Genomic DNA, 15800 nt, shown 5'->3' on the forward strand with positions numbered 1-15800 from the left:
GTTTTGGCTTGTAACACTTGATTTTAGCCGTTTTGGCCTATGAACAATTTCGTTTTAGCCGTTTTAATTTTGGCTCGTGAACAATGACTTTTAAGTCGCTTGCTCGTGTTGTCGCGATAAAGGTTTTCTTACTTGTCCGATTGCGTTATCGTTTCTAGCAACCGTTTTTGGTTTATAGCTGTTTATACCGGCGGCCCGTGGGCTCTCGTGAAGTTGTTTGTTACAATGGTAGTTGATGGCTTCCCGGGGTGATCAGTCCCGGGTTAGGAGTTGTCGTTAGTCATGACAAGACGATTTATCTGAAAAACGGAGATAAAAGAGTGGAGAATTTGCACAAGTATGTCTTATTCAGCAGTCGTATAAGGACACGTAAATCGCTATGAGAATGTCAAAAGATAAATGAGCAAAACGACTACTTAGCTAGCCTGGTCGGCGCGCCGGCCCTTCCTCTAGGAGTAGAATCTTCTTAGGTTGTCCGCATTCCAAGTTCTCGGGACTTCCTTGCCGTCGAGTCTTTCTAGCTTGAATGCTCCTTTTCCCATCGCTTTCTTGATTCTATATGGGCCTTCCCAGTTGGCCGCTAGCTTGCCTTCTCCTGGGGTTGGCAGGCCGATATCATTTCGCCTTAGGACGAGGTCGTTTGGCCCGAATTCCCTCTTGAGCACTTTGGTGTTGTAGCGGAGCGCCACTCTTTGTTTTAGCGCCGTTTCTGTCAAGTGGGCCATTTCTCGGGCTTCCTCTATCAGGTCCTTTTCTACGGCTTCCTCCACCCCTTTCAAAAGAAGTCGTGGGCTTGGTTCTCCAATTTCTACGGGTATTACCGCGTCCACCCCGTACATTAACCGGAAAGGAGTTTCTTTGGTGGAGGACTGCTCGGTGGTTCGGTAAGACCAGAGGACCGACGCTAGCTCGTCGGCCCAAGCACCCTTCTTATTGTCCAACCTCTTTTTCAACCCTGAGAGGATAACCTTGTTGGCGGACTCCACTTGTCCGTTCGTCTGAGGGTGTTATACCGAAGAGAACCTTTGCCTTATACCCAGGCCGCTGAGAAACTCTGTGAATTTCTTGTCGGTAAACTGCGTGCCATTGTCCGAGATGACGACTTCTGGTATCCCGAATCTCGTTATCACCTGCCTCCACATGAATTTCCTGCAATTGGCCGAGGATATGCTAGCCAGTGGTTCGGCTTCTATCCATTTGGTATAGTAATCAATCGCCACTATGAGATATTTGACCTGCCCAGGGCCGACTGGGAAGGGCCCTAAGAGGTCGACTCCCCACTGAGAGAACGGCCGGGAGGTCGTTAGCAGGCTTAACTCGGAGGCCGGCGCCTTGCCAAAGTTGGCGTTCTGTTGGCACTTTATGCATTTTTTGACAAATTCTTTGGAATCTGCCATCATCGACGGCCAGTAGTACCCGGCTCGGATTAACTTCCTTGCTAGGGCTTTGCCTCCGATGTGGTGTCCACAGCAGCCCTCATGGACTTCCTTGAGGACATAGTCCGTCTGGTCGGGGTGTAGGCACTTCAGGAGGGGTTGGCTAAGCCCTTTTCTGAACAGCTGTCCTTGGATGACGGCGTACTTTGCCGCTTCTCTTCTAAGTTTTGCCGCATCTTTTTCATCACCAGGGACTTGGCCGAGTTCTAGGAAGTTGGTGATGGGATCTAGCCATGAAGAACTTAGGGTTGTTATGTGTAGTGCAATTGCTGGTTCCCTTGTCATGCCTTGGATGAGGGACCGGTTCCCCTCCCCTAGTTTCGTGCTGGCCAATTTTGATAGGAGGTCTGCCCGTGTGTTCCTTTCTCTGGGTACATGCTGGACCGTGACCTCTTCGAACTTTTGGCTCAAGCTTTTAACCTTTTCCAAGTATTTTTGCAACAGGGGGTCCTTGGCTTGGTAGCTGCCGTTTACTTGGGAGGTGACGACTTGGGAATCGCTGCACACCTCCAGTCTTCTTGCGCCGACTTCCGCCGCTAGGGTCAAGCCTCCTATGAGGGCTTCGTATTCTGCTTGGTTGTTTGAGATGGGAAACTCGAATCTAACCGACTGTTCGTATACAACCCCAATCGGGCTTTCCAGGATGATCCCGGCACCTCCGAAGGTCTGGTTGGAGGCTCCGTCCACATGGAGCTTCCACCGTGTACCCATGTCTTCGCCTGGATCTCCCGTTACTTCAACCAAGAAATCCGCCATGGCCTGCGCCTTGATGGCTTGCCGGGGCTCGTACCGTATGTCATATTGAGAGAGTTCGATGGACCAAGTCATCATTCTTCCCGCTAGGTCAGGTTTTTGGAGAACTTGCCGGATCCCCTGGTCCGTCCTGACGACCACTTGGTGACTTTGGAAGTATTGTTTTAACCTTCTTGAGGAAGTTAGGAGTGCCAAGGCTAGCTTTTCCAACTTGCTATATCTTAATTCTGCCCCTTGCAGGGCCCTGCTTATGAAATAGACTGGCTGTTGAGCTTTTCCGTCCTCCCGTACGAGAACTGCGGCCAGGGCTTCACTTGTTATAGCGAGGTATAGGTATAGTGGTTCCCCGTCCTTCGGCTTCCCGAGAACGGGAGGTGCCGCCAGGATTTCCTTGAAGTGCCGAAAGGCCTCTTCACATGCGGGTGTCCACTCAAACGCCATCCCTTTCTTCATGAGGTTGAAAAATGGCAGGGCCTTTGTCGCCGAAGCCCCGAGAAACCGGGAAAGTGATGTCAATCGCCCTGCCAACCTCTGGACGTCCTTGATGCAGCCCGGGCTCTTCATCTGCAGTATTGCCTGGCATTTCTCCGGGTTAGCTTCTACCCCTCTCTGGGTTATCATGAATCCCAGGAACTTGCCGGCTTCCATGGCGAAGGCGCACTTGAGGGGGTTCAGCCTCATACCGTGTTGTCGGAGGGACGCAAATACACTTGCCAGGTCGTTTATGAGGTCGTCGGGTCGTGTTGTTTTTGCCAGGATGTCGTCCACGTAGACTTCAACCGTTTTTCCTATGAGGTCGTGGAATATCCTGTTCATGAGCCTTTGATATGTCGCCCCCGCATTCTTCAAGCCGAATGGCATTACCTTATAGCAGAAAGTTCCTCCTGGCGTTATGAACGCCGTTTTGTCTTCGTCTGGTTGGTGCATCGGTATCTGATTGTAACCGGAGTAGGCGTCCATGAAACTCAGATACCGGTACCCCGCCGCAGCGTCGACGAGTGCATCTATATTGGGGAGGGGGAAGCAATCTTTGGGGCATGCTTTGTTAAGGTCAGAGTAGTCCACGCACATTCTCCACCTGCCATTGTGCTTTTTCACCAGTACCACATTTGAGAGCCACGTCGAGTAGTCCACTTCTCGTATGAAGCCTGCTTCTAGGAGGCCGGCCGTTTGTTTGGCTACCTCCTCTGCTCTTTCCGCCGACATTTTTCTTCTCCGTTGAGCCACTGGGCGTGCTTCCGGCTTGACGGCTAGATGATGTGAGATGATTTGTGGATCTATGCCCGGCATGTCGGCTGGTGTCCATGCGAACAAGTCCCTGTTGGCTCTTATCATTTCAATCAAAGGCTCCTTCAGCTCATGTGGGAGGTTCTTGTTAACGAAAGTGAACTTTTCCCCTTCGTCATTGATGCTAAATTTTTCCAGGTCCCCTTCTGGTTCCGGCCTCGGCTTGTCCTCAACTCTGGCGTCAAGGTCGGCTAGGAATACGCCAGATGCTTCCTTGGACTTCTTTCTGAGGGAAAGGCTGGCGTTGTCACAAGCGACCGCCGTCTCGAGGTCTCCTCTTATGGTCCCTATGGATCCATCATCGGTGACAAACTTCATGACTAGCAACTTGGTATTGATTATGGCTTCAAAATCATTGATTGTTTTTCTTCCCAAGATGATGTTGTAGGCTGTGGAGTCTCGGAGGATTACGAACTCGGCCATCGCCGATCTTCGGCCTTGCATCTGTCCCACCGAGATTGGTAGTGAAATGACTCCGTCTGGTTTGATGAAGTGGTCGCCTAACCCGATAACCCCGTGCTGGTGAGTCGTCAGGTCGGCATCCTTCAGTCCCAGTGCGTCGAACACATTGCGGAACATGATGTTTGAATCAGCTCCTGTGTCGACAAGGATCCGTTTGACGAGGCCGGTTCCCACTCTGGCCGTTATGACCATGGGAGGGTTTTCCGGGGCGTCGCTGAACCATTGGTCTTCTGGGCCAAAAGAAATGGACGGAGGTTTTTTGGTACTCTGCACCGGTGGAGATGAGATCGCCAGAACCTTGGCGTCTTTCTTGTGTGCCGACCGGGACTTCGGTGCAGTGTTTTTTGCCGTTACCACGTTTATTACAGTGAGGCCGTGGTCTCCGTCTTCGGGCTCCTGTCGCCGCTTGGTCGAGCGTGTCTTGCCTTCCTCGTCTTGCTCACGATAGCGCCTTCTCGGCTCCCTGATGAGATGGGAGAACGCTGCTAGCTTTCCTTCCCTTATCGCTTGTTCTAATGCATCCTTCAGGTCGAAACAGTCCTGTGTTTGGTGGCCATATCCCTTATGGTAATCGCAATAAAGGTTCTTGTTTCCACCCGTGCAGTCCTTGAGTGGTCGGGGCTTCGGAAGAATTCCCTTTTCAGCTATTTGTTGATAGACCTCCACGATGGGGAGGGTGAGGGGAGTGTAGTTAGTAAACTTCCCGACTCGAGGAAACGGCCTAGGTGCTTTGTTTGATGCCTCCTCCCTAGCCTTTTCTTTCGCTCTCTCCCCATCGCCACCGGACTGACGAGCCTGGCCGTAACCGGACTGACGCTTATTGGCAGCCACTACTCGGCTGACTTCCTCGTCGTTTATGTACTCTTTGGCCACCGTTTGGATTTCATGCATTGTCCAAACCGGCTTCGTGGTAAGGTGTTTTCGGAAGTTCTCGTTGAGGAGGCCGTTCGTCAGGCAGAGACTGGCCACCGAGTCGGTTAAGCCGTCGATTTCCAAGCACTCGTCGTTGAACCGATCTAAGTACCTCCTGGTCGACTCTCCCTGTCTCTGGGTTACCCCGAGAAGGTTGATAGGATGCTTGGCCTTTGCTATTCGCGTTGTAAATTGAGCCAGGAATGCGCGGCTGATGTCTGAGAAATTGTAGATGGAACCTTGAGGGAGGCCGTTAAACCATCTGATCGCTGGTCCTGCTAGGGTCACCGGGAAGGCGCGGCATCTTACTTCGTCGCCTACTCCCTCTAGATTCATCCTGGCCTCAAAGGCCGTGAGGTGTTCTAGAGGGTCTTGAGTTCCGTCGTACCTCATGTCCGTTGGCTTGTCGAAGTGTTTCGGCAGCCGGACCTCGAGGATAGATCGGTGGAACGGGGTGGCGCCCATTATCACAGGTTGTCGTGTTCTTCCGTCTTCGCGACCTCTTGTCGCTCGATGGGTCGGTCTGCCGCGGGAGTAGATAATCGTGTCATTTCGTCTCCTCACTACGGGTGACTCCTCCCGCGAGCTCTCCGCTTCCATCCGCGGGCGGCTTCGGCGAGAGTCTTCCTCCTCGCTCCCGGGAGACGGGGTGTAGCTCGGATCGGTAGACCGTCCGTCCCGCTCCCGGTCGGCAAGCTGTCGCTCCAGGTTCTGGACTCTGTGGCGTAGCTCTTGCATTATTATGGCGCTATCGCCGCCCGTTCCTCCGAAGGGTCGGGTCCTCGTGTGTCGATGGGGGGACCTTCGCCGCCCCCCTTGCGAGGCGACGGAGGCTGCCCCCTCCGCTCTGGCAGCCCGGCCTTGGTCGCCGGGACCCAGTACGACTTCCATTTAGACGTTCCCCACAGACGGCGCCAATGTTCGGTTGTCGGGTTCCTGGCGGATCGGGTGGATAAGTGAGGGGTGAGGACGTCTTGATCTGGGTCGCACTGTAGGAGTGTTACCGGATAGCCGAGCACTTGTCTTGATGAGATGCTGAGGGGGGTGCCACCTGCAAAGACACTCCGACGCTCAAGTCAGTAATGTGCAGGCGGACAGGGCGATGAGTGAGAGAATGTGACCTACCTCGGGGGAAGAGCCAATCTTCCCCTTTTATACATGTCAGTAATGGGCCCCACGTGAGGTCAGGCCCAATTCTCCAAGGACGCTGTCAGGCAGCCGTGTGTGAGCCGTACAGGACGCGTGTCCGGGTCGGTTGGAGTGCAGGCATCCGGGTCGGGTAGAACTTGGGCCGGGTCGACCCGTGTGGACCTTGGGCCGGGCCATAACATAAATTATGATTGGCACATAAATATAAATTAAATTAGCTAACTTAAATATTAAAACATTGTATAGTTAGGAATTGTTGATATCGAAAAAGTAAAGAAAATTAAATAATACGATGAAAGAAAGAGGAAAAAGTGCTAGATACGGCGAAAGTAAAGAAAATTAAATAATATGATGAAAGAAAGGGGAAAAAGTGTTAGAATTATGCCTCTCTTTTTGATAGCATCATTTATAAAAATGAAAGCAGTTTGTCTTTTCTTTATCATCCTTTTCTTAAAATGTTTTTATTAAAAGAGAAAAGAGTGAATACTATTTCTACAAGTCTTTATTTATTTTTTACTTTTCCCAATAGGTAAAATTGCATTTTATTACAAGTTTATAACAAGAAAAACCAAAATGAAATACTTAAATCACTTTATTTACAATCATTTTTTAACAAATATTTCTGAAAAAGCATAGGAGGCCTAATTTTTGGTGTAAGATCTACTTGACCCTGGCATAATTGATGTTCATTGTACCATAGAAAGAAGCATTTAATGAATAAGATTATGTGCTAAAACTTAAAAGCCTAACCAAAACCATTAGAAACTCAATAATGTGCTGCTCTTATATTGGAAATAAAGACGTATCTTGTGTAAGTTGTAACGCCATCATGACTAAATATTCCAATGTGTGGGCAAAATCTTTCTACTCAGCACAACCATGTGATGAATTAATTGACCCAACTTCTTCCAATCTGATTTTTCTTTTCTTTTTTTCTTTAAAGATCATTTCTGCTACTCATCAGGCTATCAGAGAGATAGCTGTAAGCAATTCAGTAATGCTACTAGGGGGTGTATATGTCCCGGTCCGGTTCAGTCCCGAACACTTTAGGGACTAATTTAGTGTGATTTCATTGGGTTTAGGATTTGGTAAGGATCTCAAAAATAGATCCGGTCATTATTTCGGGTCGATTCGAGTCATAACTCGGGCCACCCGAACTCGGTCCAGTAGCCCGATCATCATACACAATTAATATTTTGTGTTATTAGTCATTATAAGATTATAAGTTAATGTTTTATGTTAAAAATGCATAAGATTTTAGACTAATGTATAATATTGTCTTATTTGTATTGATTTAAATATTTAGTGTTATTAAACAATATTAATATTGATTATGGTTATACTTTAATTTTAGAGAATTGTTGATTCTTGTTATATTTTTTAAGTGAATTTTACTACGTAAATTGTAAAATAATGGTGGGAGATTAGGTGATTTTTAGATGCTAAAGATTCGGTTTTTATCCGGTTTTCACCCAGCCCAAAGGTATGTAAGTTTCATTGGGTCTAAGATCGGATTAAGGTCTAAAAATTAGACCTGATCTATATTTCAGATCAGATCTGAGTTAAGCCAAACCCAGTATGACCCGGCCCATATACACCCTTAAGTACTACTCAAAAACGAGAACTCTCAACAATAACAATAAATAAAAAATAAATAATTATATCTCTAATATTATATTTATAAATATTTTGAGACATAAATTCCATTTAGGCATTAAAATCACTTGCAGAAATTTCATTAGCATATCTCTGTGGTGAAACTCATCTAACCAAACGTTTGATATTTTATTAGTTTCTGCACATATATACACATCTGAACAAATATAATTTGTATCTACAGCACACAATTTATATACAAAATGGATAGAGAGCACACACACATGAATTATTATATTATATTTTACAAGTTTTTATAACATTATTCAAAATAAACAACGTATAACTAATCAAGATTTCTACCACATTTTCATTTTTGTTGTTTTTGCCATTAGTTTCTCTATTTGGTTTTGGTGTTTGAAGGTGTTCTGTCAATGTTAGTTACATCTTAACAACATTTGTAATTATATTAGTGCAAAAAATTATTATTTTTTATCTATATGTGGTACACTAAATCAATCACAGTAAATTGATAATATGGTCGAACTAATTCAATTTTTTATAATTAGTTGATTTAAAATAATAAAATGAAAACTAATTTAAAAAATATTTCTTAGCTTACACAAATATATTAATTTTACGTGAATATATATTTGCGTATAATGTGAAATTAATAGTTAAAAATTATTAAATATTTTAATATGTTTGATTAAATAATTATTTAAATATTGTCAATTATTAATTTCACATCAAAATAAATTTACATGAGTTTTTATTATTTAATTATATTTAATTTAATTTTGATTGGATCGCAAATTAAGTTTTAAATTTCTAATTTCACCGGTTAACTAACAGATTTAAGGATAATATTATATGAATAAAATAAATGAGGCTTAAAATTACACAATTAACGATACACTAATAAAAAGTTCGACCTGGGAGCAATCCAAGCATTTTGGAATCGTGATCCAAAGAGAGTCACGACCGTCAAAGTGATCACAAGAATCCATTTATGATGGCAGTGTAATTAAATATCTTTTAAATATTTTTTTAATTTTTAGAGAAAAAATAAATAATAAAGATTTTTTAATTTTTTAAATAATTTATAAATAAAAATGAATATTTAAATTAATTAAATAATAACAAATTCTTAAAAAAATTGACCAAAAAATAAATTTTAAAACATAAATGACATCTTTATAAAATAATATAATAGATTTAGATAACAGCTCTTCTCTTTCTTCGTCTTTAAAATTTTAAGATGAATTATATAGCGGCCGGAAAAAAAAATCACTTCACCTTTTCGTAGATGGTGTTATCCGAATCGAATTAACTTAATTTGATTTATACTAAATACATGTGATTTGATTTATTACTGGTACAACATATGTATGTAAATCGAATTAATCAAAAAATTTATATTTTTACAATTTTAGAAATTTAAAATAGAATAATAAATAACTTTTAAAAAATTATAAAAAATTATCTTTTTACTCACTAGCATATAAATTATTGTTACCAGAATTTTTAATATTAAAAAATTATATAAAATATAATCCTTCAGAATGACAAGAAAGTTAAAAATTGAATTTTTTTTAAAATAAAAAATAATATATAATAATACAATATAAAAAAACAAACTATTTTTATATAATATATAATTTAAAATAATTAAAATATTATATCAATTAAATTATTATTTAATTTTTAAAATTAAGTGTAAAACAAACACTTTGATAATATTATGTGTTAGTTTTAACGCTGAAAAAAAAAATCAAGTTTTAACTTCTATACCACCTTAAACTATATTTTTATATTAACTAATGATTTTTTTCAGATACTAATGAGTCATACAATAATTTTTAATAATTTTTAAAAATTATTTATTATTTTATTTTAAATTCATAAATTTGTAAAGATATACATTTTTTAAAATTTAAACTAAAATATAAAATTTAATTTTTATTTTTATTTGTTTTAATTTTTATATATTTTATTTTAATGATATTTTTGTTTTAGAATTAATGAATAATTAACTTAAAAATAAGACATATTATATATAAATAATAAATTGAATCAGCTATATAATAGTAAATTAAATTTAATTTGATTCAGCAAATTAAAATTAAATTATATTTAGAAGATCCATATAATTTTAAGACTCATTTATTTTATTAATGTAAATTATCCGGATTCAATTTTCATAAACTTTAACAGTTTAACTCATATCTTGGTTCGTCTTGTAACACTCTACCACCTACAGCTTTACGCTTAAGTCGTAAAGCGGAGGTGGTGTGGTATTACGAACTCTAAAATAAAATGTAAATATATAATAGCAGAAGAATTATAATATGCTAGGAGCCTTGAAGAATAGAGGAAACAAAAATCGCGAAAAAATAAAAGTGTAGCGCTCGAGAAACGAGTTAACTTGCGTGTTAAGAAAGCTACAGCTGTCAAGTGTAAAATAACCCAAAACAGGAACAGAGAGTCAAAGATACAAAATAACGAGCTCCTGACTCAGCTTGTGAAGTCAGGACTGGCCGGAGAATATATACACATATATACATATATATACATATCCAAAACCCAAATGTACATATACACAATCCTGCCTCTCCATAAACCTCTAAGAGGATAAAAAAGAACAAGTTATGTGGAGAGAAAATTAAGTACACATATATACATCACTGTACAGCAAAACTACCCAGCAACCACTCCGCTTCAAGAGTCCAGACGCCTAACGAGATGCCTCTCGACCTGCATCTGAAAAACAACAACATAGTATGAAATGAGAACCGGAGGTTCTCAGTATGGTAAAGGTGTCACACACATAATATATAAGGTCCTGGGAATGCCAGAGGCAATCCTAGAACGCCGACACTCAGATTATAGAGCTTAATGTATTAAACAGAAACCATAAAAGGTGATTTTCTAAGAGTATCTAAAATTGACTTAACTTAACCTTAAGTCTAAACCCCATATTGACGTTCCTCTATACCTCCACTTCCTTCAGTATTTCACAGACAGTTAAATAGATATAAGCAAGCACAAGAAAGTTACAAATACAGCAGGTAACAATTACACATTTAACATGGTAAATACAGTTAGGTACACCCAACTAATGTACAAGCAAGTAATTCGAGTAATATGCAGATGATACATGTCTGTCCTACGGCTGATGAGGCTCATCTGTCAGTTATCCAGCCAACCCGACAAGTCTGAATTGTACTTAGACTGTCCCCCGACATGCATCCCCATGAGTATATGCATAGCTTTATCTCAAATAATCAATATTGCTTAATGGGGGTAACATTTCCGAGAATTTATATAGTGCACTGCCCGGTCACACTTACGTCGTAGGGTCAATAGAGTATCAAGTTTTCTACCTGGTACACATAGTGGCAAGCCACGACACTTTATCCAGGAAATCTCGTATCTCAGATCATTCAAATTCATAAGCTATATAAATAAATCAATTATAATTTATCAACATCCACATCATTCTCAATCGCATCTCATTCATCATCATACATTAAACATATTCAATCATTATCCTTCATTATCACACCTCGCATTCCTTCCGTCAATAGTTCCAATTCAAAACATAATTCATCATTTTCTAAGAATCAAACTTCAAACTTAAAACATACTCATTTCTTAATAACTCAAATTCAAACCATATAACCTTTAAATCTAAATCTCTTTCATCTAAACAAAATCTCTAATTTTTATAAAATTTTGGCAGCATCTCTTCTAAAACTCGGACTTTGCCACCCTTTTCGGGTCTAAACCTGCATTCTTTTCAATTCAACTTACCCTTCCTCATCATCATAACAATCACAACAATAAATCTACCTTAAGTCAAAATTATACTCAAACAATATTCAAATCCAACGACTAAAATTCAACTAAGGATCATAGTTCACTAATCCTAGGCTTCTAACACAAAATACCCCATTATCACAACAACCTCCACAATAATTATACCTCAAATCAATAATTTACCAAATCATTAGTTAATCAACAAGCACCAAACCAACCATGTTCATCAACAATAACATTCAACCATAATTCTCTCCAAATTAACATAACAACATTCACCATCCAAAATTAATAACTAATTATCCAATAAACTTCAACCAAATATATTCATCGACAAATTACTAAACATTAAACATACACCTGCATTCCAACTTATCCTATAGTCATCTAGCCTAAGTTTTCACATGACATTATATATTAAATGCAAGAAACCTAAATCATACCTTAACTGATTCCCAAGTATTATTCCAAGACAATTTTTTTAAAAGAACACAGCCCTCAAAACCTCAACTAATCCGCTTCCTCCAAGTTCCAGTATTCACAATTTCAAACTCCAATTATTTATTCACAACCTAATACACATTTATAACACATATATACCCAATTTAATACTCAAAACTCAAATTTAATGAAATTAAAATAGAATTATCATATCTTCACCTTACCCAAACTTCACATAAGTAAGAGTGAACGTTTTCCTCAAGTTAATTGGATTCTAAAACATAAGAACTCAAAGAAATTCAACATTCCTTTTCAAAACTCGAAAATTGGGGGAAATAAAGGCTGAGTGTGAAATAACGAGTTACCTATGAAATTGTTCCGGTAGAAATGAAGAGCTCGACGCGGTAAACGCGTGGTCACAAACGATGCGGCAATTGGAGCTCGGACGGAGAAGTTACGGCGTACGGAAGTTAACGTGAGGGTTTACGGGAATGTCTCGTTCTTCTTTTCCCTGGGAAGCTTTCAGCTTCGTTTACGTTAAAATGAGGGGGACGAAGGCTTGGGTTCACTTAAAAGGGTTGGTCCGGTTGGACCGACAGTTCGGTTCGAGTCTGGTTTAATCGGTTCGGTCCGTTCGATCTAATTTTGGATTTTTTATTTTGAAATTGGTGTCAAAATTCTCGTTTCGATGAGTTCTATCCTAATTTGATATAATATTCACATTTCTAATCCTCCTTATTAAAAACTAATTTATTGACTAATTATCTACTAATTTAACCGGGGTTTACACGTCTTACTATAAATTTTTAGTTTACAGAGTAACGTTTAAGTTTTAACCAATTCTACATAGTTATTATTACCAAGCTTTAATAACAGTATTAACGTTGCACAGAGCCACAAATACCTATGGATAGGAATTTTTATGGATCGGATCGTATTCGTAAATCCGCGATAAATATCTGCATCCGATTCGAAATTGAGGATACGATCTGATTCGTAGTCTGATCGGATCGAATAGGCTGCATTTTTTACGGATCGGATCGCGAATATCTTTTATTGAATTTAAAAGTGTGAAAAAAAATGTTTTTATTGAATTTCTTTTACATAAAAATATAATTAAAAAGAGAATATTCAATTATGTAGATATATCCAATATCCGATCCGACATTAAAAACACAAATATCATATCCAATCCGATTTTATAGAAATTGTGCGAATCAAATCGAATTTTTGACCATATCCAATCCGATCCGATCTGATTTGGGTCCACCTGTACGCATGTAGAAAATAATTTTACCTCTTGTTTTCTTCTCCTCCGGCCAAATTTCAACCATCCAAAACCAAACTGAATAAAATATAATTTTTAAAAGAATTTTGCTGTATTCTACGGTCCCTTCTCTCATTTTAATTTATTTTCCTTCCCTTCCAATTTCACTAGTCTCAATCTCGCTCAAAACCTTTGGCCCCACAAAAGCCACCAACTAAGAACACTAGAACAGCCACCTAATAGATAAGATTTCTTAGATATTTTTGCAAGTTTTCTCAAACCTGATATTATTTTCCGTACGTGTTACATAAAATTGTAATCTTTGTCATCGCCAAAAATATCTACCTCGCCTAATAAGCAACACCTCATAGACGCTTTTTATTTCCACCGAAACCCCCAAGTTATCATCATCATATTGCATTCCACAAACACAGAGAGAGAGAGAAGAGAAGAAGAAAAAGAAAAGGAAAATGGACAAGTGTTCGGGAAGGCCAAATCGGAGTGATGTTCATCTATCCGCTGAGGAAGAACTTGCAATAGAGGCAGAGGCCAGAGAGTACTTCGATGGCGTCGTTCCAAAGAGGCACACAAAGCCTCAAAGAAGTGAATACGCTTCTGAATATGTCGATGATTTATCAAACTCCAAGAACGATTCAATTCCGGAATTCGAACAATTTCAGCGCCTCGAGAATGATCCACAACAGGTTAGTCAGAATTTAAATGATTATTAATTTCAATTTTCAGATTTGTTCATCGAAACAGAGATCGGAATTTTAGGTTTCATGTTTCGGAATTTTAGGTTTTTTTTTTTCCTCTTTCAATTTACCCTTATTCTTTATAAAAAACTTATAATGCGTTTGCCGGGAGTCGAACCCGGGTCTATTGCTTGGAAGGCAATTATCCTAACCGTTGGACTACAAACGCTATGTGGTCAGTGTTTTTGCATATATAGAATGTAACTAATTAGTCGCATGAAGATATTAATTAAAAATTGAGATGGCAATAGTGAAATTTATGGAATCAGCCAAGGGCTGAAAATAACTTCACGTGAATGTTCATACTATATTAATCTTCATATGGTACCGAAATCAATAAATATTTATATTATTTTAGAAATATCTTTACAGTAGAAAAATAAAAAAATTGATTAATATTAATTCAAATATAAAATAAATGTAAGAAAAAAATGTTACCCGGTGAAAAATAAAATAATAAAAAATGAAAGGTAACTTAGAAAAATTAGAGTGGTGTTATTGATTTCAAAGTACAATATCACTCTCCCTATGGGTATAACCACTGATAACTTTCGATAATATTTTGTAATGAAAAAAATTGCATAAATTTAAGAGAGAATAAATTTAATTCACAATGCTTTGTAATTCTTGTAGCTATCTAGTACAACAATAGTAGATATATTGCTTTTGAAAAAAAAAAAAACAGAAACTTTCATTATAACTAACATGTTTGCAATATATTTTTTCTTCTTTAAAAATTGTATGCAGAAATTGGTTTGCAATGGGGGTCAAGTGCCAGAAGAATTTGTGGAAACAGAATATTACAAAGATCTCAGCAGCGTGGACAAGAACCACCATACGGTATTCACTCCAATCCTTGCATTCTTCTCAACATTCAAATTGGTTCACAGATTCATGTACAAATTACATTCATATTTCTATTTTATGAACTTGATTAATTACAGACAGGAACTGGGTTCATCAAAGTAGAGAAAAGTGGGAAATGCTTCCACATAGAGCAGTGTAATGACATTGCTTGCCATGAATCTTGCAAGTGCAATCCAGCAACCAATGACTGGGTTCCAGCTCCTTCAACTGAGGTAACATACCTTACCACTTTAGTTTGATCTTTAATTGAATCTAAGTATGTCATATTGTCACATACATCTTAGAACAAAATGTGTTTAATTCTCAATTCATTCAAAAATTGAGAATCGGGGGAATAGAGATACAAACACAACTTTTCTTCATGTTTCTATACTTTTTGTCAAGAGATACTTATCAAATATAGTCTAAGCATTGTTGAGCTTAAGAACATGTCCAAAAACTTGTGTCAGACCCACTTAAATTAAAAAAAAAAAGAATTAAAATATAAAAGAAGTTAATAACTGTGTTTGTGTTGTCTGAAAATTTTGCTCTCACTTGAATATATTTCAGGTGAGTTTCAATTCTGACAAACCTAAGAGGAGTGACAATTGAAGAACTGAGGAATTGCTGCCGTTGAAGAGATTAATATGAACTAGCATCATTTGCTTGTTTTTCTTGGGGAGGGTTTCAAGTAGTCCTTGAAGTTGTAAACCAAATAAGTACAAATAAAGAAGACTTGTGATTTGGATTCATTATTCAATGCTATTAATTTGTGTTTGAGTATGGTGTAATGGATGGTATACATTTCATCATAGCTTGTACCCTTCTTCATGTTTTGTGTCTAGAACTTCATGTAACCTTATTATGCTAGTTTTCTTAATAGCAAAAGAGATTATGTTCATCCAAACAAAAAATTGTTTCTCTTAGTGTTAAGTTATTAATAACAAACTATTTGGAAATTTATCTATGTTAAAATGTTCTAACATTTTTCTTTCTTATTAGGTAAGCATTTAACTGCCATAACTGAGCTAATTCTTAGGAAGAGGACCAACACTCATATTTAGAAAGATTGTG

At 38.9% G+C, this 15800-nt stretch overlaps 2 protein-coding genes and 1 non-coding gene across 3 annotated transcripts; 1 reads left to right on the plus strand and 2 right to left on the minus strand.

The window, feature by feature from the left end:
• Positions 1-3154: 3154 nt before the first annotated feature.
• LOC130974175 (uncharacterized) lies at positions 3155-5315 on the minus strand. The gene is made up of 4 exons (XM_057898942.1): positions 4995-5315; positions 4113-4841; positions 3294-4019; positions 3155-3193 (listed from the first exon to the last, which is right to left on the minus strand). The coding sequence occupies exons 1-4, from the start codon at positions 5313-5315 to the stop codon at positions 3155-3157; spliced, it is 1815 nt and encodes a 604-aa protein (XP_057754925.1).
• Positions 5316-13436: 8121 nt separating this feature from the next.
• On the plus strand, positions 13437-15711 carry LOC130946653 (uncharacterized). The gene is made up of 4 exons (XM_057875482.1): positions 13437-13829; positions 14628-14720; positions 14825-14959; positions 15297-15711. Exons 1-4 carry the CDS (start codon positions 13596-13598, stop codon positions 15336-15338), a joined length of 504 nt encoding a protein of 167 aa, XP_057731465.1. The 5' UTR covers positions 13437-13595; the 3' UTR covers positions 15339-15711.
• On the minus strand, positions 13978-14049 carry TRNAG-UCC (transfer RNA glycine (anticodon UCC)). The gene has a single exon. It is a non-coding gene; the product is annotated as a tRNA-Gly (tRNA).
• Positions 15712-15800: the final 89 nt, after the last annotated feature.

Source organism: Arachis stenosperma, chromosome 1, assembly GCF_014773155.1.
Source record: "Arachis stenosperma cultivar V10309 chromosome 1, arast.V10309.gnm1.PFL2, whole genome shotgun sequence".
NCBI classification, from domain to species: Eukaryota; Viridiplantae; Streptophyta; class Magnoliopsida; order Fabales; family Fabaceae; genus Arachis; species Arachis stenosperma.